General features: G+C 36.9%; 1 protein-coding gene across 2 annotated transcripts; it reads left to right on the top strand.

The window, feature by feature from the left end:
* Positions 1-2,575: 2,575 nt before the first annotated feature.
* Positions 2,576-18,427, top strand: LOC120301030 (primary amine oxidase, liver isozyme-like). Of its 2 annotated transcripts, none has more exons than XM_039327688.1 (4): positions 2,576-4,197; positions 11,611-11,896; positions 14,046-14,175; positions 17,840-18,427. In XM_039327688.1, the coding sequence occupies exons 1-4, from the start codon at positions 2,634-2,636 to the stop codon at positions 18,122-18,124; spliced, it is 2,265 nt and encodes a 754-aa protein (XP_039183622.1). In that variant the 5' UTR covers positions 2,576-2,633; the 3' UTR covers positions 18,125-18,427. The 2 variants fall into 2 exon arrangements, with proteins under 2 accessions (XP_039183622.1, XP_039183624.1); XM_039327690.1 differs by lacking the exon at positions 2,576-4,197 and adding an exon at positions 11,382-11,517.
* Positions 18,428-22,270: the final 3,843 nt, after the last annotated feature.

Here is a 22,270-nt window from a genome sequence, read left to right as displayed (position 1 = left end):
CTTAGATATGAGCCAGCAGTGTGCTGCAGCTGCCAAGAAGGCCAACACAATGCTAGGCTGCATTAACAGAGGGATAGAATCAAGATCATGTAAAGTGTTAATACCACTTTACAATGCCTGGGTAAGGCCACACTTAGAATACTGCATCCAGTTTTGGTCACCACAATATAAAAAAGATCTTGAGACTCTAGAAAGAGTACAGGCACTGGAGGCTAAAACTTATAAAGAACGGTTGCTGGAATTGGGTATGTCTAGTCTAATGAAGAGAAGGCCGAGGGGAAGGGGACATGATAGCAGTGTCCCAATATCTCAGGGGCTGCCACAAAGAAGAGGGAGTCAGGTTATTCTCCAAAGCACCTGAAGGCAGGACAAGAAGCAACGGATAGAAACTAATCAAAGAGAGAAGTAACCTAGACCTAAGGAGAAATTTCCTGAAAGAATAATTAACCAGTGGAACAACTTGCCTCCAGAAGTTGTGAATACTCCAGCACTGGACATTTTTAAGAAGAGACTGGTCAACCATTTGTCTGAAATGGTATAGAGTTTCCTGCCTGAGCAGAGGGTTGGACGAGAAGACCTCCAAGGTGTCTTCCAACTTTATTATTATTACTAATATTATTATTATTATTATCATCATCATCATCATCATTATTTCCTTTCTTGTTCAGTTGTTCAGTTAGTAACATGGTTGTTAAGTGAATATGGCTTCCACATTGACTTTGCTTGTCAAAAGGGCCCCAAAGGTGATCACAAGATCCTGAAGCACTGCAATCATCATAAATTTGAGTTAGTTGCCAAGTGTCTGAATTTTGATCCCATGATCATAGGGATACTGCGAAGGTCATAAGTGTGGAAAACGATCATAAATCATTTTTTTCAGTGTTGTTGTAACTTTGAATGGTCATTAAATGAACTATTGTAAGTCCAGGACTACCTATAATGACAGACCTCCTGGAACAGGAATGATTGTTTACAATTGCATTTCTAGTGCTCAGCAGTGTTTACAGGGGTTAAGCCTCTTCCCTATGCTTTTCACAGACAGATGCTTCCTGACAGCCTTGTTTACATAAAGATAGTATGCTTTTATCTTCCATGGAAAATGTATTGCACTGCAGTAAAAATCAGAATTTCCTGAGTTCATGTGCCATTCTATAGGGAAATCACAAAATTCCAAGAACATAGTTACTTTAAGCACATAGTTATTTGTCCTAGAGCTGACTGATACAGTATGTCATGACTGTTCTTGCTGCCAACTGATGAAAATTATGCTGTCTTTGGCAAACAATGGAATAAATCTGTTTGCTCATTTGTTTGTTCTCTACCCTTCAAAACTGATTCCTGTATCTGGTTAATATATATTTTTATTCAACCTGAATATCCTAAATCCCTACATTATTATAGTATGCATTTTATTGTTGGAATCTTCCTTTCCACCATGCCAGTATGCTGAGATAATCTCAAATCCCTATTTCACAAAAACTCCCAGTTGCTCCCATAGAAGAAACCTGATTTAAGAGCATAGCAGTCTTAGTGGCCTGTCTCCACTTTTGTAAACTATGCATGGTGTAATGCAGGGGTCCCCAACCCCCAGTCCGTGGACCAGTACTGATCCGTTTCATGCCAGCAACCGGTCCACGCAAACATACAAAGCCCCATCCGCGAGATGTAGGCAGCACACAAAACCATGCCCCCTCCGGTCCACGGAAAAACCTTTCTCCACAGAACTGGTTCCTGGTGCCCAAAAGGTTGAGGATCTCTGATATAGTGGGTAGTTTTTCTTCACATATTCTGAATTTGATTAACTTCTGATTTACCTATTGCTTGCTTACAATGATGCTAAGGCTGTTTCTTCACTAATGACTTACAGCATCTTCAGAGCACCATTCTAAAGTAATATAAAGCCCATCCTCATTAATATAATGTTGACATAGCCATTTTTGAAAGACTACAAAACACAATAGTTACTAGTACTAGTGACCTAAACAATTTATTTCCAGCACAGGCTGCAGTTTCTCAAGCTGCAGCACTTGCAGTTCTCCCAGACATTGCATTGGTGGAGTTTTCCTCTAACTTTCTGCAATCAGATAAACAAACTCTGAAGATAACTCCAAACTCTGCTATTGCGGCCCATCAGCTGTTCTTTGCAACTGTAGTTCAATTGATCTTCCAACTTACTTCCCATGCACATTTGAGATTTAACTGACATTTTGTACAAGTAGCAGTTGTACTATGTACTTAATAGAGCAACATTACTCTGTTAAGAGTAATGCGAAGCCTATTCATTTGTTTGTGGAATAATAAAAATGCATAAAAGAGCAATGTAGCAATAAGTTCAGGAATCTTTTCAAAATGAGGTAATCTGTTATTTAGTTCCTTTTTTGTGATCCATAGTCTTTTAGTACATGCATTGTCCATTTTTGGCACAGTGAAAGATTAAAACTGTCATGAAAGGGCGTTTACTTTTAAATCGAAGCCATGAAGTCTAAGCTTGCACTTTTTGGACCCACTCCAGTGAGGTCCCATTTCCTGCAGAAAATAGATAAAAGTCTCTTGCCATCTAGCAGCTGTTGAATTGTCTTTGGGGCTGTCTTATTTAAATAGCTGGTGAGTCTTCAAGCCATATCTTTGCAGCAATGAACCCAAAAGCTCTCCTTGTTCTTCTTATACTTGCTTTGGTTACAATTTTTGCCTTGGTGTGTGTGTTGATGACCAGGAGGGAGAAGTCTAGTCATTGTGGTGCTAAGTCACCTATTTCCTTGGATGAAAATCAGAAGAACAAGAATATGATATTTGCTGCCCTGTCAGCAGAAGAGATGGTACAGGTGGTGAAATATCTGCAACAAAGGTTGCCCTTGGTAGACGCTTCTCATGCTCTATTTTCTAATAATTTTATTTATTATGTTGATGTCAATCTCCCCCGAAAGGAAGAGGTGCTGAAATTTCTTGATCATGATGGACCACGCCCTCCTCGACAAGCATTGGCTGTGGTGTATTTTGGAAATCAACCAGTACCAAATATCACTGAGTATGTTGTAGGGCCACTTCCAGTGCCCACACATCATTGGGACATAACAGTACAAAAGTATGGAAAGAAATTATCCTATCATGGCAGAACTATAATACTCAGTGAGTTTGGGGATATTGGGACATTCCTAGTGGATAAGAAATTTCTAGAGGCACCCACTTTTATGACTCAAGTATTTGGACATAATAGAAGCAATTTTGAAGGTATTCTCGCAGTACCTGGGGGATTTCAGTCTGGAGATCGCTGTTCCTGGGTTAGTTTGTTTCAGAATGTAAGTGGCTTTTTCCTGCATCCATTGGGACTCGAGGTGCTTGTTGACCACAGCAGCCTGAATATCTCTCACTGGAAAGTTCCAAAAGTATTTTATAATGGCCAATATTTTAACAGTTTGGCAGAACTGGAAAAAGAATTCAAAGCAAAGCGGGTGATTGTTGCAAAGGTTAAGCCAGTTTCTTCTGATGGGGGCTTTTCTTCACTTCATCCAAGGACACCCCATCTAAAACATGGATCCTTTTATCATGAGCCCTTTGAGCCACACTACAATGTGAGAAACAACCAAGTAACTACCCCAAACTGGAGTTTTGCCTTTCGGATGGACGTACATAGAGGACTCCATCTCTATGATATCCGATTTAAGGATCAAAGAATTGTATACGAACTCAGTGTGCAGGATGCCATTTCTATCTATGGCTCCAATAGTCCTAGTGGAATGTTAACCCGATATATGGATGCAAGTTTTGGAATGGGAAGATTTGCATATTCATTAGTTCGTGGAGTTGATTGCCCTTACTCTGCCACTTACCTCGATGCTGTTTATTTAATTGAAAACATCAAACCAGAGGTACACAAGAACTCAATTTGTGTCTTTGAGCAGAGTGCAGGGACCCCTTTCCGGCGTCATTTTTCCAATTTTCAGTCTGTCTATTACGGGGGACTGGCCAGCTCTGCATTAGTTACGCGTTTTATAGTTACCATCGGTAACTATGACTATGTCTGGAATTTTATTTTTCATCCAAATGGTGCCATTGAAAGCAAAGTCCAAGCAACTGGATACATAATCTCATCTTTCCTCTATAGTGATGGGCTGGATTATGGAAATAGAGTTGCAGATCACACACTTGGTACAGTCCATACTCACGTCATCAACTACAAAGTTGATTTAGATGTTGGAGGTAAGTCCTTGGAAGTCTTAAATAGTTTTGATTGTTGCAATTTTGCACTATTTTCTGCTGTTGTTGGCAACTCTCTGCCCCACTGCTTATTTTTATTGTTCTTTATCTAAGCTGGGTTTCTTATGGAAAAGCCATAAGGTTAGTAGAATTAGAGGCCAGAGTAGAAATTGATGATTGCCCACCTCGGTCAGATAGTCAATATTGATGAACTGCAGAATTATTTAATATATTAATATTTTTTAGTGAATCTCCACACCTGCTATACAAAGCTTGTGACTCAAGTTCCAGAACAAAGTATCTCTGCACCTGCACCTGAAGAGGGCACCATTTGAACATTGAAAATGTTTTCATCTCTCTCTTTCTGTCTCCCTCCCTCTCCCTCTTTCTCTTTCTCTCCTCCTTTCTCCTTCCCTCCCCCCCTCTCCCTCTTCCCCATATTCTTATCTTCTTCAGTTCCAGTTTCTTATCTTGCACTGGTCAGTGGCTGCAAGAATAGGAATGTCGACGATAAGCAATAATTTACAATAGGTTAGGTTCAGCTTTTTAAAGTTCTTAGGGTAAGAGCAGTTAGAATTAGATAACAAGTTAAAAGATTTTCTCAGTTTAAGTTTGTATAATATACATACTCAATTTCATATAACCTTTGTTGTGTCAGTCCTGGATTTAATGTATTTTGGGTATTTACTCATATTCCAATATATGTAATATACTTAACATTTTATAATCCTATAAGCATATTTACCATTCTCATGGCTGTAAAGGCCTAGAGAGGCAATTCTTTTTCTGCCTTCAGCTACCCTTAAAAAAAAAAAACACCACTCTTATAAAACACAGATATTTTCCACGATTTATGCCAGCAATCCAGATCACTATTAGTCATGCCATAGTTGCTCCGCAGGGAGTGATTTGGGAATATAAGAACCCTGCTGGTCCAGATCAAGGTTTATCTAGTCTAACATCTGGTAAAACTTTGACATTTATGCAATAAGAGTTCCTTTCTTCCCGTTTCACAACTTGCATATAGAAAGACTAGTTTTCTTTAATATTATAATTTTAGAGTAATAGATTATAGCAGCACTATAATTACTTTTACAAGTTAATTGTTTTACTGCATTATGAAATAAGAATAGAATTTGGATACATTAAACTAAAATACTGAAATACATTACAGAAAATAACTAAATACTGTGATATTTATACAAAAACTGAAAATGTTAACACAATGAGGATTAAGATAAATTGAACCTTTAAAGATGAGAAAACAAGTTTATTTCAGGACTGAACATTATTTATAGGATATCAATGAACAAAAACTGACATTAATAAAAAAATTGCAAAATGTATTGAATTCTTGCAAAATGTGGAAAAGATTTTGATTTAGCTTAATGCAGAGCACAACTTTTATTATATATTATAATATAGCATAATAATGCTATTTTCTACTATTATTGTAACTTTCTCTGATCTTATAGATTGTAAGGCTATAAATGGTTACTAGAGATAATAGTAATATATAGCCATTATCCCTGGTAACAATTTACAGCTTTGTTTTATATAAGCCTGTAACCCCCTTTTAAAACTACCCAGGTTTGTTATTATCACTGTATATTTGGATACTTTTCACAGTTTGCCTGTTTGCATTGTGAACATTAGTCTGCAGAGAAAAGAAATATAAATGTGGACATGTTTTGTATTTTCATGATTTTAGAGGCATCAGAAATAATGTAATGAGAATTAGTAATGTAAATATATAGTACAGCTATGCAATGAATAACCATTAAATTGTTTTCATTCTTTTAGTGCTCCTTTGATTAAACTGTTGAAATATATACTCAGCTGCAGTTTTGTACTTAAATACAGATAATCCTCAACTTACAACCATTTGTTTAATGACTGTTCAAAGTTACAATGGCACCGAAAAAAGTGACGTATGATTGTTTTTCACACTTACAATCATTGTACCCTCCCTGTGATCATATGATCAGAATTTGGACACTTGGCAACTAGTATGAATTTATGACATTTGCAGTGTCCCAGGATCATGTGATCACTTTTTGCACCCTTTTGACAAGCAAAGTCAATGGAGAAGCCAGCAAGTAACAATCATGTTACTAATTTAACAACTGTAGTGGTTCACTTAACAAAAGTGGCAAGAAAAGTCATAAAATGGGGTAAAATTCACTTAACAACTGTCTTGCATAGCAATAGAAATTCTGGGCTCAGTTGTGGTTGTAAATTGAAAGCTACCTGTATATACAGATTAAATATATGTCTTATGGCTATATTCCGTAATCCAGATCCAAACTGTGATGGATCTCTGAGTTTAGCATTAATAAATAAATAAAATAAAGTAGACTGCATAAGCTTCAAACCTGCCCAAATCAAGTGGCATATACATTTAATAAATAGGTAAATAAATAAATAAAATCTGGCCTGTAAAAATTCAGTAAACCTAATTTGGCCTTTGTTGCCTATGATGGTACAGATAGCTCAAGCAAATATACAACTGTTCAAAGTTATGAGGCTGAATAGTGACTAGTTCTTATAACTATGACTGGCACAGCATCCCAACAGTTATGTGATTACAATTTGGGCCCTTGATGCAATATTCCATACTCATGGGATCACCATTGGTGATCTTCACTGTACACTTCCGACAAGTTAATGAGGAAGCTGGCAAGAGATCACAAATGACAATTGTGTGACATCACACTTAATGACCGCACAGGATTTGATGGCAACTGGAAATGCTGGAATTCCCAGCATTTTTATAACTATTGAATAGCTTTACTTGCTGATAGAATAGCAAGCAAATAGTCCCAACTACAGTTATTAATCTATGACTGCCTGTACTTATTAACCCTGAGTTTCTACTTTTTTTGTAACTGAATACATATATTTATACACCTCTTCTTCTTCTTTAGTGATTGAAATTGCAGTGATTTGATCTTTAAGGAAAATGGAATAGAAGATTATTGGTTGCTGCCATTTCATTTCTCTCCAACAGTGTTCTATGACTCATTGCTTCCCCTTTTTTTGCCCCCTCACAGGAATGAAAGATTGCTTAAACAAGCTATCTCTTCCTGAGCCACTTTTCTCCCCAAAGTGTTAACTGCAGGTTGACAAGCTCAGCTGTGTGACCTTGAATTAGTTGATTTAATCCCTCCAAACAGCTCACACTGCCTGAAACTGACCAGACCTTCATCAGTCTCACTCTGAAATCTTTTGTTGTCAAGTACCCAAAATTTAGTCCTAAATGCACGCATTGGGTGGAAAATGAATTTTAATTATCATTTATTAGAGTCTAATTTGCAAATGGGCACTTATTAAAGTAGTTGCTAACTGAGGATTAGCTATAATGATTTTGATAAAGCCTATATGAGAAGATTTCTTTGTGCCTGGAATGTCTCTACAAGTAACAGCTCAAGATTCAGGGTTCTTCCACACAGTCACATTAAAGTTCTGTTTGATATAGTAGTCCTTGAACCAGGAACAAAGCGTGTTAGCATTAATTGTGCTCGTATTGTTAATTTCTATTCTACCAACAGAGACTGGCCAGTTGTACTGGTTTTACTTACATAATATGTCAATTCCAGGAAAATAATCAGGGTACTCCCTGGACATCATTTCTTTTCCTACCAAACTCACTTGTTGCAGGTGCAACCACTACCAAATGCTTTCATTTTTGACCAAAGGAGAGTGGTGCTGGATGACTTTAGATGAGGCTAGTCTCACTGAAGGGGGTATAGTCACATGAACCTACCTAAGCAAGAGATGCTTGGTGCACTTCCTTCTCTGTATCTGTAAATGTCAGTAGATTTAGTTTTCTGAAACAGCACTAAAAGTATATTCAAAAATAGCCTGGCTGATAGGTTACAGATGTGGAGAAAAGTTGTAAGTGAAGCACAAAAGAAGAAACAGATAATCAGTGCTTTTTTTGTTAAAAAAAAAAAAGGTGCCGGAACTCATACATGTCATACAACCCGCCTTGCCTACCCTATAAGGTTCCATTCAAAAAAGGTGCCGGAACTCCGTTCTGGGCATTCTATGACAAAAAAAACCCTGCAGATAATTATCAAGATTTTCCCTTGCTTTACCAAACTGAAAAGCTTGTAAAAGCAAGAATTAGTCATAACTGCAGATAATTATTATATGAAGCACACATTAAATGACAATAAAGTTTATTGTTGTTATTATTATTATGGATCATCGCACAGTCAGCCAGATGTTCAGACTGGGTTTGGCATTTTGTCTACCTATCGAGTCCTACCCAGGACCTGGGATAGGCAGATGTGGATGTTTGATAGTATTACAGATATCGTCGCAGGATGGAAGCAGTTCCTAGCAAGGCCGCCTTTTGCAATTGACTAATAGCGAATTTGTCAATGCCAATGGTGTTCAAGTGGTGCTCCAGTTGTTTTGGGATTGTACCCAAGGAGCCTGTGACTATTGGTACTACCCTTGCTTGCTTTTGCCACAATCTTTCTATTTCTATTTGTAGGTCTTTGTATTTTGTTATCTTCTCCGGTTCTTTCTCGTCTATTCTGCTGTCTCCAGGCACTGCCACGTCCGTTATCCAGACTTTTTTGTCTTTCTTATCGACAGTTGTTAAGTCTGGGGTATTATGTTGCAGGTGCTTGTCTGTTTGAATTCTGAAGTCCCAGAGAAGTTTAATTTTATCATTTTCTATGACTTTCTCTATTTTATGATCCCACCAGTTTTTGTTTACAGCCAAATGATATTTTTTGCAGATCTTCCAATGCACCATTTTTGGTACTTTGTCATGCCGCTGCTTGTAGTCAGTCCGTGCAATCTTCTTGCAACAGCTTACCAAGTGGTCCACTGTTTCTTCAGCTTCTTTGCATAGGCGGCACTTACTGTCTGTTGCTGTCTTCTCAATTTTGACTTTGTATGCATTTGTCCTTAAGGCTTGGTCTTGTGCAGCCAGAATTAGTCCCTCGGTCTCTTTCTTCAATTTTCCTGCTCTTAGCCATTGCCAGGTTTTATTATTATCTGCTTTCCCAGCTATTTTTTTCATGTATTGGCCATGTAGTGCTTTGTCTTCCCATGCCTCTATTCTGTTCTTCATTTGGTCTTTCTTGTAGGCCAGTTTGGTCTCTCCAGTAGTCAGTAAGCCTTCCTGATATACTAATTTCAGTACATCTTCATCATTGTTCTTCAGATATTCTTCCAAAGTCATTTTTTTTTCTTCAACCATCTGATGTACTTGTAGCATTCCACGCCCACCTATTTGCCTTGGTAGATAAAGTCTATCAATGTCACTGCGTGGATGAAGGGCATGATTCATTGTCATTATTTTTCTGGTCTGCCTATCCATTGCTTTTAGTTCTGCTTGAGTCCAGTCCACTATTCCAGCTGTGTACCTAATGACTGGGATTGCCCAGGAGTTGATTGCCTTTATGGTATTTCCTCCATTGAGTTTGGACTTTAAGATCTTCTTCACTCTCTTGATGTATTCACCTCTAATCTTTTTCTTGACTTCAGTGTGCTTGATGTTGTCAGCTTGAAGGATACCCAAGTATTTGTAGTACTCTTCCTCATCCAGACTCTTAATGTTATTTTCGTGGGGCATCTTGATTCCTTCAGTTTTCACTATTTTTCCTTGTTTGATAGTAAGTGTGGCACATTTGTCCAAGCCAAACTCCATTACAATATCTTGGCTATATATACGGACAGTGTTGAGCAGCGATTCTATTTCAGATGATGTTTTTCCATACAGCTTCAGATCATCCATGTAAAGGAGGTGGGATAGTCTGGCAGATGTTTTTGATGTTTGATAGCCATGTCCTGAGTTATTCAGTATTGTTGACAGAGGAAACAGTGCAATAACAAATAGTAATGGTGATAATGAATCTCCTTGAAATATTCCTCTCTTGATATTAACCTCTCCCAGCCTCTCACCATTGATCTGCAATTGTGTCTTCCATTGTGCCATCGATCTTTGCACAAATTTTCTGATGTTTCTACTGACTCCTGTTATTTCTAGGCACTTTATTATCCAATCATGTGGCAGAGAGTCAAATGCCTTTTTGTAGTCAATCCATGCCACATTCAGGTTGGTCTTCCTTTCTTGCAGTTTTCCAAGATCATTTTGTCTATTAGGAGTTGATCTTTTGTTCCTCTGCTATTGGGGCGGTTTCCTTTCTGCTCAGGTGAAAAGAGATTGTTTTCAACTAGATGCTGTTGTACTGCATCAGCTACCACACCAGTTAGTAACTTGAAAGTTGTTGGTAAGCAGGTAATTGGCCTATAGTTGCCTGGTGTTGCCCCTTTTGCTGGATTTTTCATTATTAGGTAGGTTTTCCCAGTTGTTAGCCACTTTTCAATTTCTTCTCCTTGTAGTATATTGTTGAACTGCTTGGCAATGAGTGGGTGTATAACAGTTAGATGTTTCAACCAAAACCCATGCAGTTCATTTTCACTTGGTGCTGACCAATTTTTGATTTTCCTTGCTCTATTTTCTACCATTTTTGTTGTTATTACTAGTTCTTTCATTTCAACTTCTGTATTATTATTATTATTATTATTATTTGTACGTCAAGGAATGGAAGGAAGTGTTAGCAGCAAATGAGAAAAGAATCCAACTCTGGCAGTATTCAAATATAGTTAATAACCATAGAGAACACACTATTTGATCTGCCCATATATAACAGCATTTGTCCCCACAGCGCATAATGCCACCAAAGTTGGAGTACATAACTACATGATATCACTCCCCCATCAGGACAGTGTAAATAACCATGGTATATCACATAAGCAGTCATAGGAACTGCAGCTTCATGAAATAGGATGGGTGTTAGGAGTGGTTAGTTCTAAGGCTTATGTTCAAGTTTCCCAAAGTAATAAAAATATACTGAAACACTAAACTCTAAAAAAAAAAACACACACACACACACCATGGCCATATAAAGCTCCAGATGGCAATACACACACACACACACACACACACACACACACACACACACACTGCATCCAAATAGTGACATGCAGCTTTCAAAAGAGCACTAAGCTTTGGATGACCTTTATGTGGGCTGATGCCTCTGTGGAATTCAGGTGTCTCCTCATTCTGCAGCCCAAGCCAAAATTGGAGGGAACCCAACAACTGGAGGAAAGAAGTCATGTTTACAGCAGCTTAAAGTACTGTGATGAATATAAACTGGACATACCACAATTCCTGAGCATGTCACTTCCTAAATTGTCAATGAAGTATGCCAGATTATATCCACAGAAAAAAAATGTGTTAGGATAAAACTCAGCTATGGACTGGAGATGGGCTGAAGGAAACATCATGAGAACAAGGTAGAAAATTGGTTGTATTGTGATTTGGGGGTAAATGAGAAAAATCCCCTATCTCACCCTCTTGTTTTCTTCCTCTTCCCTTTTTCTTTCTAGGTGCAAAAAATTCCTTGGTTACCAATGATATGACTTTTGAGACAGTGAAGACTCCCTGGAATCCAGACCATGAGATTCGGAGAATGAAACTGGTAAAAAAGGTCTTAGATACTGAAGATCAGGCTGCCTTCCGCCATAATGATAAGATGCCAAGATACATATATTTTGCAGCAAACAACACCAACAAGTGGGGCCATAAGCGTGGCTACCTAATCCAGACCATTAGCTTTGCCGGAGATCATCTCCCAGAGGCAGATCCAATGGAGAGAGCTATCAGTTGGGGCAGGTAAGCAGTCCTTTTCTAAGCACCAATGGCCAAGGCTTTTGTTTATTTATTAATTTGCTTGCTTGATTTGAAATGGGGCTTTCCTGTTCAAAATTAGTACTCCAGATAAGTTACAGTTTAAAGCAATAGACACATACACAGAGAAAAAAAAAGATTAAAACAGATAACTAAAATATAAATTATGAAAGCATTAACTGCTAACTCTTTTTACCACTTTTCTCTCAAGGCAGAGAGATCTGGAGCCCAATGCAACTCCAAAGTATATTCTAGAATCTAAGAAAAAGAAGGAAGTCCTTTCTGTATACCTGGTAGATAAGCCTTTGAGAGCAGATTTATCAGAAGAGCCTTTTTTTGAATTTGACATTAAACAATAATCACAACATTGCCATTGTTCCCTTTTTAGGGAAAGTTACGGAGAAGATGTGCTACTGAGCAGCAACAAAGTATTCTAGAGGATGGTTATTTAGTTCCTTTCATGCAGAATTCAAGCCTAGGGTAGGAATGGTATATGTTGCTCTAGTGCAGTGTTGTTCCAACTTGGCAAGCTTAAAATTTGTGCAATTGCAGAATTCCCCAGCATTCTTTTATAAGGCTGCCAAGACAGAACAGGTCCATAGGTTCTGTGGGAGTTAATGTTACTGGGTTGTTGGGTTGGTGCCAATAGTTTCTTATTTTTATTGTTTTATTATTATGAAGTTATAATTGTTCAGATATAATCTATATTTATCTATATTATTGCTTTAATAGCTTATTATAAACCATCAGAGTTCAGAGAGTTGACAGCATAATTAATATATAAGTAATGAATTGAGGTGCTTGCAATATCTTAATAGAAAAAAATTGTTGGGCATAGAGATTAATTAAATAATACTATCTAGGGCTTTTTATCTTGACAACGTGAAGATGGATGGATTTCAATTGTGGGAACTGAAGCCCACCCATCTTCAAGTTGCCAAGCTTGAATCACGCTGTCCTATACTCCTTTGTGAAATGGAAAACCATTTGTCAGTGTGTGAGTTTTTTTTTCCTTTCATAACTTTGTTGTGCTTCTGTTTTCAACTTAATCTTAAATTATTGGACTGAATCCATTTGTTTGTATTCTTTTATTCAGTGTTTTATGGACTAACATATTTTTTTTATGTTGGCACTAAGATAATTTTGTCACAGTTTTCATTACAGATAGTCCTCAACTTACAACACAAATGGAACCGGAATTTCAGTTGCTAAGTGATGTGGTCAGTGAGTGAATCACATGTGACTGGACTCAATTTTACCATCATTTTTACCATGATTATTAAGTGAATCATTCCATCATTAAGTGAATCACACGATCATTAAGCAAATCATGCAGTCTTTAAACAAACTTGATTTCCCCCATTGACGTTGATTGTTAGAAGCCAACTAGGAAGGTTGCAAATTGCAATCATGTGACCAAAGAAATAGCGTAACAATTATAACTTTGAGGATGGGTCATAAGTCATTATAACTTCGAACTGTCATTAAATACAAAGTCGTAAATCAACTACGACCTGCACAATAGTTTTAGTAATGCATTTATTGTCATACAGGCAACTTGACTTATGACCACAATTAGGACTAGATTTTTTGTCACTAAGCAATGCAGTCATTAAGTGAATCATGCCCAATTTTACAACCTTTTTGTCACAGATATTAAGTGAGTCATATAGTCATTAAACGGACCCAGCTTCTCCTGTTGGCTTTGCTAGTCAGAAGACCCCTGGGAAGATTGTAAATGGCAGTCATGTGACTCTGATGCACTGCAACCATTAAAATGCATGACAGCTGCCAGGTGCCTGAATTTTGATAATCTGATTGGGGTGTATGTGTGCTGCAACAGTTATAAATGTAAGGACTGGCTATAAATCATATTTTCAAGCACCGTATAATTTTGAATGGTCATTAAATGAATGGTCGTAAGTCAAGGACTATCTGTACATATACTACATTGTGAGCAACTGTGGAAAGGAATATATTCAGATAAGCTTTGCCAATTTTTGAGGTGTATCCATAGGCTTTGGAGCTACTATTGCCTATAAGCATTAAGGAAACTTATTGCATGCCTATAAAAGTGATGAAATCATCCAGCTCAACAATTCTTTGTTTCTTTTGTTGCAATTCTGCTTCTTAGGTACAAGCTGGCTGTCACCAAGCGAAAGGAGGAAGAACCTTGCAGTACCAGCATCTATAATCAGAATGACCCATGGACACCTACTGTTGCCTTTGCAGACTTTATAGATAATGAGACCATTGTTGATGAGGTGAGTTGTCAGATCCTGAAGGAGATGAGAGGGGATATTTCCTCTTTTTCCAAACAAACCCACACAGGAGTTGGCTGGATACTAAACAAACCTATTGTCCCTCTCTCTTTTCTATGGCTGTTTATTGGCAGTAATTTAGGAAGAGCAAAGTGCAATTCTAAGATAACATGTTCCTTTTGCTATCTGCTCCAGCATATTTTGAAAATTCAGAATGAATTTGGTAACCACATAAAGATTGTATTTAACTTGATTTGTTACGTATAGTGAAGTGGTTGTGATGGGTGATTTAAAATTTGTTTGCGGTATACCTCCATATTCCACTGTTAGAAAGTCTATTTTTTATGATCAGAGCTACCCAAAAAGATGTGTTTTTAATTTTTACTTTTCTAGTCTCTACAGTATTTTATTTTCTGCTATGTATCACAGCAACCTGCATTGGAAGGATACAGATCTAGAGAACTTCTAATAGTTAAGCATATTGTTAGCAAATCAGATTTTTTACATTTACAATAAGAATTCCGTAATTGTTAAATACATTAAATGAAAATAAATAGACTCCACAGAATCCCTTTGTGGGTTGTGGAGGAGTGTTTTAAATGATAGTGGGTGGGAATGAAGAACACTCAATTTTTCATATAGCTAATGTTTGTTCTGGCCAGATTTCCTTTCTGGCAAAAATCCAACATCTGATCACACAGGAAATCGTTCACATTCTCTGTAGGCCATAATAAAAAAAAATAACTTCCATTTTTCAGAAAATGCACAATGACAAAAGGTGCATTTTCAAGGCAGAATAAATTTCCTACTATGAATGCCATTTCTTTCCCCAATGTTTATATCTTATATCTTCTATTTTATATCTATTTTTCCCTGCAATGAGGTCCCAGGACTGGAAATATGTAATTTCAGAAAACAATCTACATTTATGAAAGGATTAAAGAAACAATTCCGTTCTGCCTACATATTCTCCTACATAATACCTCATTCCTCTCATGTAACAACCTTCATTGGGTTTTATGAATCCAGTATATTTATGTGAGCACACTGGATAATCTCCCCTATTCCACTAAGATCATTAGAGAAATCTTGGGGGCTTCCCTAAAGCCATTTGAGCATTCAGCATAAATGTCAGTGAAAACTCTGGTTCACATGGAAACTAATACAGCTTCTCTTTTACAGAGAAGCTATATTAATTTCTATGTAAACTAGAGTTATCCTTCATAGGTCACACATATTTTCAAGTTGAAAATCATGCTCCTGAAATTCAGCTACTAGAAAGTACTCTGCAAACTTTAAGCTGGCTATGTTCCAAAATGAGAACACAAAGCAAAACTCATATCTTTTATCTTTTATGTCAGATAAGAAAATAAGTGGGCTAGTAGTTCACAATTAAATGCCACATGCCATTTGACTTACCAAAAGAATGAAAAAGTTTGCTTTAAAAGAAAATTAAATTCCTATAGCGAACATTAGCATCAACAGATAAACGTGCTTTTTGCAATCCAGAATGGCCACAGAACTTAGCCTAATGAAGAAGCAAGTAACAACTATCAATTCACTTCAGCACCCTCCACAAACAACGCAACAACAGAAAAATACTCACAGTGCATGCTTTTTTGATTAGGCAATATACCTGCAAAACAACAACAACCCCCCCCCAAAAAAACTTTTGACTAAAAGTTTAAGCATACAAATAAAGCTCAGAAATAGTGTCTCTTTCTGTACTATTTAACATTCTTTGCAGACAGCAACAAGGCTACAAAAGACAGCACAGCAACAGGAATTGTTTACGCACATGAACAGCACGTACTTTTGCACTGGCAAGCTTCTTGAAAAAGAAACTACTACACACATACACTGCACAAAAACAGCTACATCACATTTCATCTCATAAAGTCCTGTCTACACTGCTTAAGTAATTAGTATTATAACACTACTATATTAGATACAGGAAATAGGATAGGAGGAGAGATGGCCAAATTAATTTGGAAGCTGAATTTTATTAGTGTAATCAATTGTTTATATTAATGAAATAGGGTAAGCTGATTGATTATATTAATGAAGTTCACCTTCCAAATTAATCTGTGACCTCTCATGAAGAAAAAATCCGAACTATTTCCCATCTCAGTATGGGTTGAACTGATTGTCCTTTACCCACTTTTCTTCTTTTCCCCTAAATTCTTGCCATCACATTCTTCAAATCTCCATGGCTTGGAAAGAGGATTTTTTTATATATATAAAAGGACAGTTGAATTTTGAAAATAACGGGGGAAAGCACTGTTTTATCCCAAATTAGGACAAATTCTAAGGAGGGGGGGAGTGTTTGAATGCTTGAAATAGCCATTCCAAACTTGGAACATTTTGCACTCAAAATGATTTGTAGCCAAAATTCACAGTGTTTTTCCATAAAGTTCTATTTCGTTGTATTAAAATAATTTGACCAGCCTACAGCTTTCCGAGTGTGTTCTATTATCAGGCAGCTGGAAGGGACTTCTGTTTTATCTCAGGCAGCCAGTCTTGTGCTGACTGTCCTATTTCAGCTTGAGCAAAGACATATCAACTTGATTTACAAGCAGTTTACAAAGAGGAGCAAAGAGTCCAATGCAAAGGCAGATACAGAGTTTATTGCACAATTGCACCCACGGCTGAAAAAGGCTCAGGAGAGTGAGGTCTAGCTGAGAGTTCAGTTGAAAGTCTGAAGTTGGGTTCAAAGAAACAAATCTACTTTCCCACAACAAAAAAAATTGCCCTTCTCTTCAACAGGGAACAGCAGGCATGCATGAAATGAGGCTAGGTAGGTAGTTTATTTTTCAGTAACAAGCTTATAGAGAGGGGTACCAAAAAAATGGTGTTTCTTTCCTTTTTATCAATAGTTCAAAGATCTTTGTCGTTCAGAAAAGTCTGTCACCCTCACTCCCACTTATTGTAGTCTCATAGATGCACTTGGTTGGGTTGCCTCATAATGGAGTTCCTCTTTCCTCCTGGTCATGTGACCCAAAATGAAGCTTATGCATCTTACTCTATCTTCCCAGCCTTCATGTAGAACACACAGGCGTAAAATGTGTTATTTCAGTAATAGAAGAACATACAGTGTCCTATGTTCACAGCTAGATAAGGGATTAGCAACAGTTCCAGAAGCCATGCTTGGTGTACTTTTCCTACTGAAACATCTACGCAGTCAGGGATGAGGCAGATAAAAAAAAAGTGCTTTGGAACACAAACAGGAAAGGCTGGGTTTTTCAACATGATGTCACAATTGTTGTTTTATTCATTTTTTTGCATTTAATTGCAGAAATGAATACTCAGTGGGATGTTAAAAAGAAATTGGGCTTAAAATTCTCTCTAATCAGCGCAATCACTCTCCAAAAGTGAAGTAACAAAATAGAGAGAAGAGGGACTAAATTTAATATGATGGGGGAAACTAACAAAAAAAGTGGACTTCCAAAATGGGCCAGATCAATCTGGGACCTCTGCAGGAAACAAACAAACAGGAATAAATTCCCCAAAGCTTCCTTTTGTAAGAGGCAATTGGCAGTGCCTTGGAGTATTGCTGAGTGCTCCATTCTTAAGCTCCTAATTGCGTGACTCAGACTGAGTGACTATTTCCAAAATTTCCCTTCCATGTTTTTTAATCAGATTTCCCTGTTTTATGGTCTTTCACCAGGACCTGGTTGCCTGGATCACCACTGGATTTCTACATATTCCCCATGCTGAGGATATTCCTAACACTGTGACACTTGCAAATGCAGTTGGCTTCATTTTAAGACCTTATAATTATTTTGACAATGACCCTTCCATTGACTCGCCTGATAGTGTGTTCTTCACTGACAAGGATGACTTCAATTCCTGTGAGATTAATCATATTGCTTGCCTCCCTAAAACAGCTACTTGCATACCCAACCTTCCACCTTTCACTTATGAAGGTTTCCAAAATCTGTCAAAGTTCTAATACTGTCCAGATTTTGAGTCAATGCTGCTCTTTGTATTTGAGTGAATACAGTAATGGAAATAGTTGAGCATAAATCTGTGAGTTTAAAATAGCAGTCTTGAGACCTTTATTGTTGACTGTGTTTCACCTAAATCTTAGTTCTGTTGGCATTGTACTCACTTGGAAATTGTGTTTGCAACTTTTTATGTGTATCAGCCAAATTCTTCTACCTTTTTTACCCAACTGCTTTTCCTATTATTTTTTTATTTGAAGATTATAATAAATGTATCTGTAAAATATATTAAATCCCCATTCTGAAAGTAATGGTTTGGTCTGTATTTTTGTAATTTGCTCTATTATCTGTCTGTCTGCCTGCCTGCCTGTCTGCCTGCCTGCCTGCCTGCCTGCCTGGATATAAAAGATCTACATTCTCTTGTTAAAATGCCAAGTTTTTGAGGTGTAAAAAAATCAGACCAAGATAAATCATTCAGAATTTTTTCCACCTGTAACATGTCCCATATTCTTCACATGTCTGGGCTGTGGGGTAGAATGGCAAGACAGAAGCCTTTTCTTAAAAAAGAAAACATCCAAGCCTGGCTAAATTTTGCAAACGACTACCTCTAACAAAAGCATGTGAGAAATTTTGTTATGGTTTGATGAGAGCAAGGTTGAATTTTTTGACCATAATTCGAAAAAGTATGTTTGGTGCAAAAACAATACTGTCCATCATCAAAAGGACACCACAGTGAAGCATGGTGGGATTGCTTTTCTGCAGCTGGAATTATGGCTTTAGTCAAGGTGAAGGGAAATATGAACAGTTCCAAATATCAGTCAGCTTTGGCACAAAATCCTTAGGCTTTAGCATAACAAAAGAATGGCTTCAGTAGAAGAAAACCAAAGTTTTGGAATGAAACTTTGGAATGAAACTTGAATCAAATTGAAAACCTGATAGATGATCTGAAGAGGGGCTGTGCATAGGAGGTGCCCTCACCATCCGACAGATTTGGAGCGCTTTTCCAAGGAAGACTGGGCAAAGATTCCCAGAGCAGGATGTGCCATGCTGATGGGCTCCTCCCTTCAAAGATTTGGCATAAAATCTAAAGGTGCTTCAATAAAGATGCAACTGTGTTGTGGTTTTATTTTTCTCCTAAACAATTTTAGTTTGTTTTTCAGTTGAATTGTACAGCTTATGTGTATCAAAGGGAGAAAAGAAGCTGAAATGATTTATCTTGGCCTGATTTATTTCTTTTTACATCTCAAAAACCTGGCATTTTAAGATGGGTGTAGACTTTTATATGTGAGTGTGTGAATAAAAGAGAATTTTTAAAAGAATAAAAATACAAATTTCAAAAGAGAAAATTAAGAAAAAATAATAATAAGTGAAAAAAGTACCAAGAAAAGGAAAGGCTTTTGATTTTCTTAATAGTATTTACAAGTACATTATATTTTATTATCTACACTTGCTCTAGGAATCTGATTAAAAAAAATTTAAAATGCCATGAAATTAAGTTGACCAAGATTCTTTTTTTTTCAAAAAAAGTTTTTATTTTCCAATTATCAATTACATAAACAAAAAAGAAGAAATTTCACATTTAACAAGATAAAGTAAATATACCTAGATGTCGCCTGCTCACCCCCCCCGAAACTGCATCCGCCCTCTCTTATACTCTCCCTTACTTCCCTCCTCCTTCTCCCTCCCCTCACCTCTCTCTCCCCTCCCCCTCTCCTCTCACCATCCTACTTCCTCCCAAGCCTTTCTCCTCCTCTCTCTCTCCCCTCCCCCTCTCCTCTCACCATCCTACTTCCTCCCTAACTTTTCTCCTCCTCTCTCATCCCTTTTCGGATACAGTACCGGGGAAATGCCCAAGCAACATCTGTCTCATAAGTTATCCCTTATTATCTTACCTTAATCCTATCATCTAACCTACCTACCCCCCCCATCCCAACCCCCCTCCCTCCCAGTCCCAAAAACCCACCCACCCCAACCTCCCCTCCCCCCCACTTCCCAGAGCTTGGCACAGGGTTTTCAAACATATTAAACAAAATCTACTTAACTTTAACTAATACAAACTAAATCTAACTAAACCTATCCAACTATACAAATAAGAAAACCAATAAGTTACTTTAACTCAAATACAAAACAAATTTAAACAAATTAAAGAAAGTCAACTATCAAAATCAAATAATGCCAAATTTAAAACAAAAATTATTCATAATCAAAACAATACTTTTAATGATATCTACTCTAATCAAAGTTTACCCATTTTTTTTCAAACATATTTTAACTTTAACTAATACAAACTAAATCACAATAAGTAAAACGGAAATTATTCATCATCCAAACAATACTTTAAATCATATCTACTCTAATCATAATTTACCCATTAAATCCCATATTTATTCTTCATATAATTTATCCACCTTCTCCACACCGAGATGTGTATTTCTTTTAAACAATATAAACTTAGCTCTTAACTCTTTCCCCCCCAGACCCAAATGAATGTAATACCCTTTTCTCCCAAATCAAAACCTTATAACATTCTTATTCACTTTTGATATATCATAAGTACTCTTAAATATTAAATCACCAAATTAAAACCTATCAACTATTCTCTCGAACAGAAATCATAGTAGATACTCTCAGATATTAAATCCCTAGATTAAAGCCTATCAAGTCTTCTCCCAGGCAAAAATCATAAATAACAAAAATTTAACAAAACTCCTTATAACAGCCGGCTGATATTCCAACTTCTCCTTCTATTATCTGTTACTTAGAAGATGACGAAAAACCTTCTGCTGTTCCATTATTTTACTTCTAAAAACTGCACGAGTCATGCCCGATTTCTTTGATAAATCTTCTGTTGAAGAGGACTGCTGCAAAGGTACAACCTCCATATCTTCTTCAATCAGCTGCTCTTCCGGCTTTTCTTCCACCTTTATCTTACTTCTAAAAGGTCCACAAGTACTCAATTTCATTAATGAATCTTCTGTCAAAAAAGATTGTTGCAAAGGTTTAACCTGCGAATCTTCTATCAGTTGCTGATCCAACTTTTCTTCTAATACCTCAGTTCTAAAAGCTGCGCGAGTCATGCCCAGTTTCTTTGATGAATCTTCTGTTAAGGAGGATTGACCAAGATTCTTTATCAGAATTCATAATTATTGTTGCTCTGACTATTATCCATAGATACAAGCATGTTCTCCAGTTAGTACAGATGATGATAAATATACTGCATCTAGACAGACCACAGTGTCACTGTGGATACATTGTGTTAAGAAATCTATAAGAAATGTTTATTTTAATAAACACACATTATGCTAAGATGTGGTTTGTTAACCTACAGTTAGTCTTCCAGATGTTGTTGTACTAGTTGTTTTGCCAATTTCTAACTTTTTTTCTGCCTGTTTAGCTGCTATTGTTTTGTATCCTGGGATTGCTTGGAAGCTTCTATGTGGCAATAAAAATCAATGAACCAGGATTTATGAATAAATTATGTGTTGTATCATCTTTTGCACATATAATAAAGCTACCGTAACTCATGATTGCAGTTTTTCAAACTACGAACTGCTACCTAGAACAAACCACTGGGACATTTAAACTGGTTTTCCAAAACTGGTAACTAACTTCAGATTAGAATTATGACCCAATTGTAAACATACTTAGGACTAATCCTAGAGTTCTGTATCCGTATACTTAGTGACTGTTTTCCAAACCTAGGAGAAAGATTAGCTTTCTGTTCCAGCTGGCTGTGATAGATGGAAACTTAGATGATTCTTCCAGAATAGTCCTTTTTTAAACACTCCATATTTTTGTCTTTGAATTAGAGAATGGGCAACTCTAAATCTTCCCCTAACCTTTGGTGGCCATTGTAAAGTCTTCATACATTTAAGTTATCATTCTTTGCTATATTTATGTTAAAAGATGGAATTTACCTCTCTATATGGGTGGAAATGTATGGGAAATAAATATATGACATTACTATATATTTTCTATCAAAGCAGAAAGAATTTGCAACTTTGCAACCTGAGGTAATAGGAACAACTTATTGAAACTTTTTCAAGTAGTTTGATTTATTGTCTATGTGGATGTGAAGCCGTATCTAATAAGTCCTGAGTGTAGCAGTCAACATATCCATTTCTAATATATCTGTGGCCCATTTTCTATCATTC

Source organism: Crotalus tigris, unplaced genomic scaffold, assembly GCF_016545835.1.
Source record: "Crotalus tigris isolate CLP2741 ecotype Arizona unplaced genomic scaffold, ASM1654583v1 scf7180000024364.846960, whole genome shotgun sequence".
Taxonomy (NCBI): domain Eukaryota; kingdom Metazoa; phylum Chordata; class Lepidosauria; order Squamata; family Viperidae; genus Crotalus; species Crotalus tigris.
This window is presented reverse-complemented; position numbering and strand designations above follow the sequence as displayed.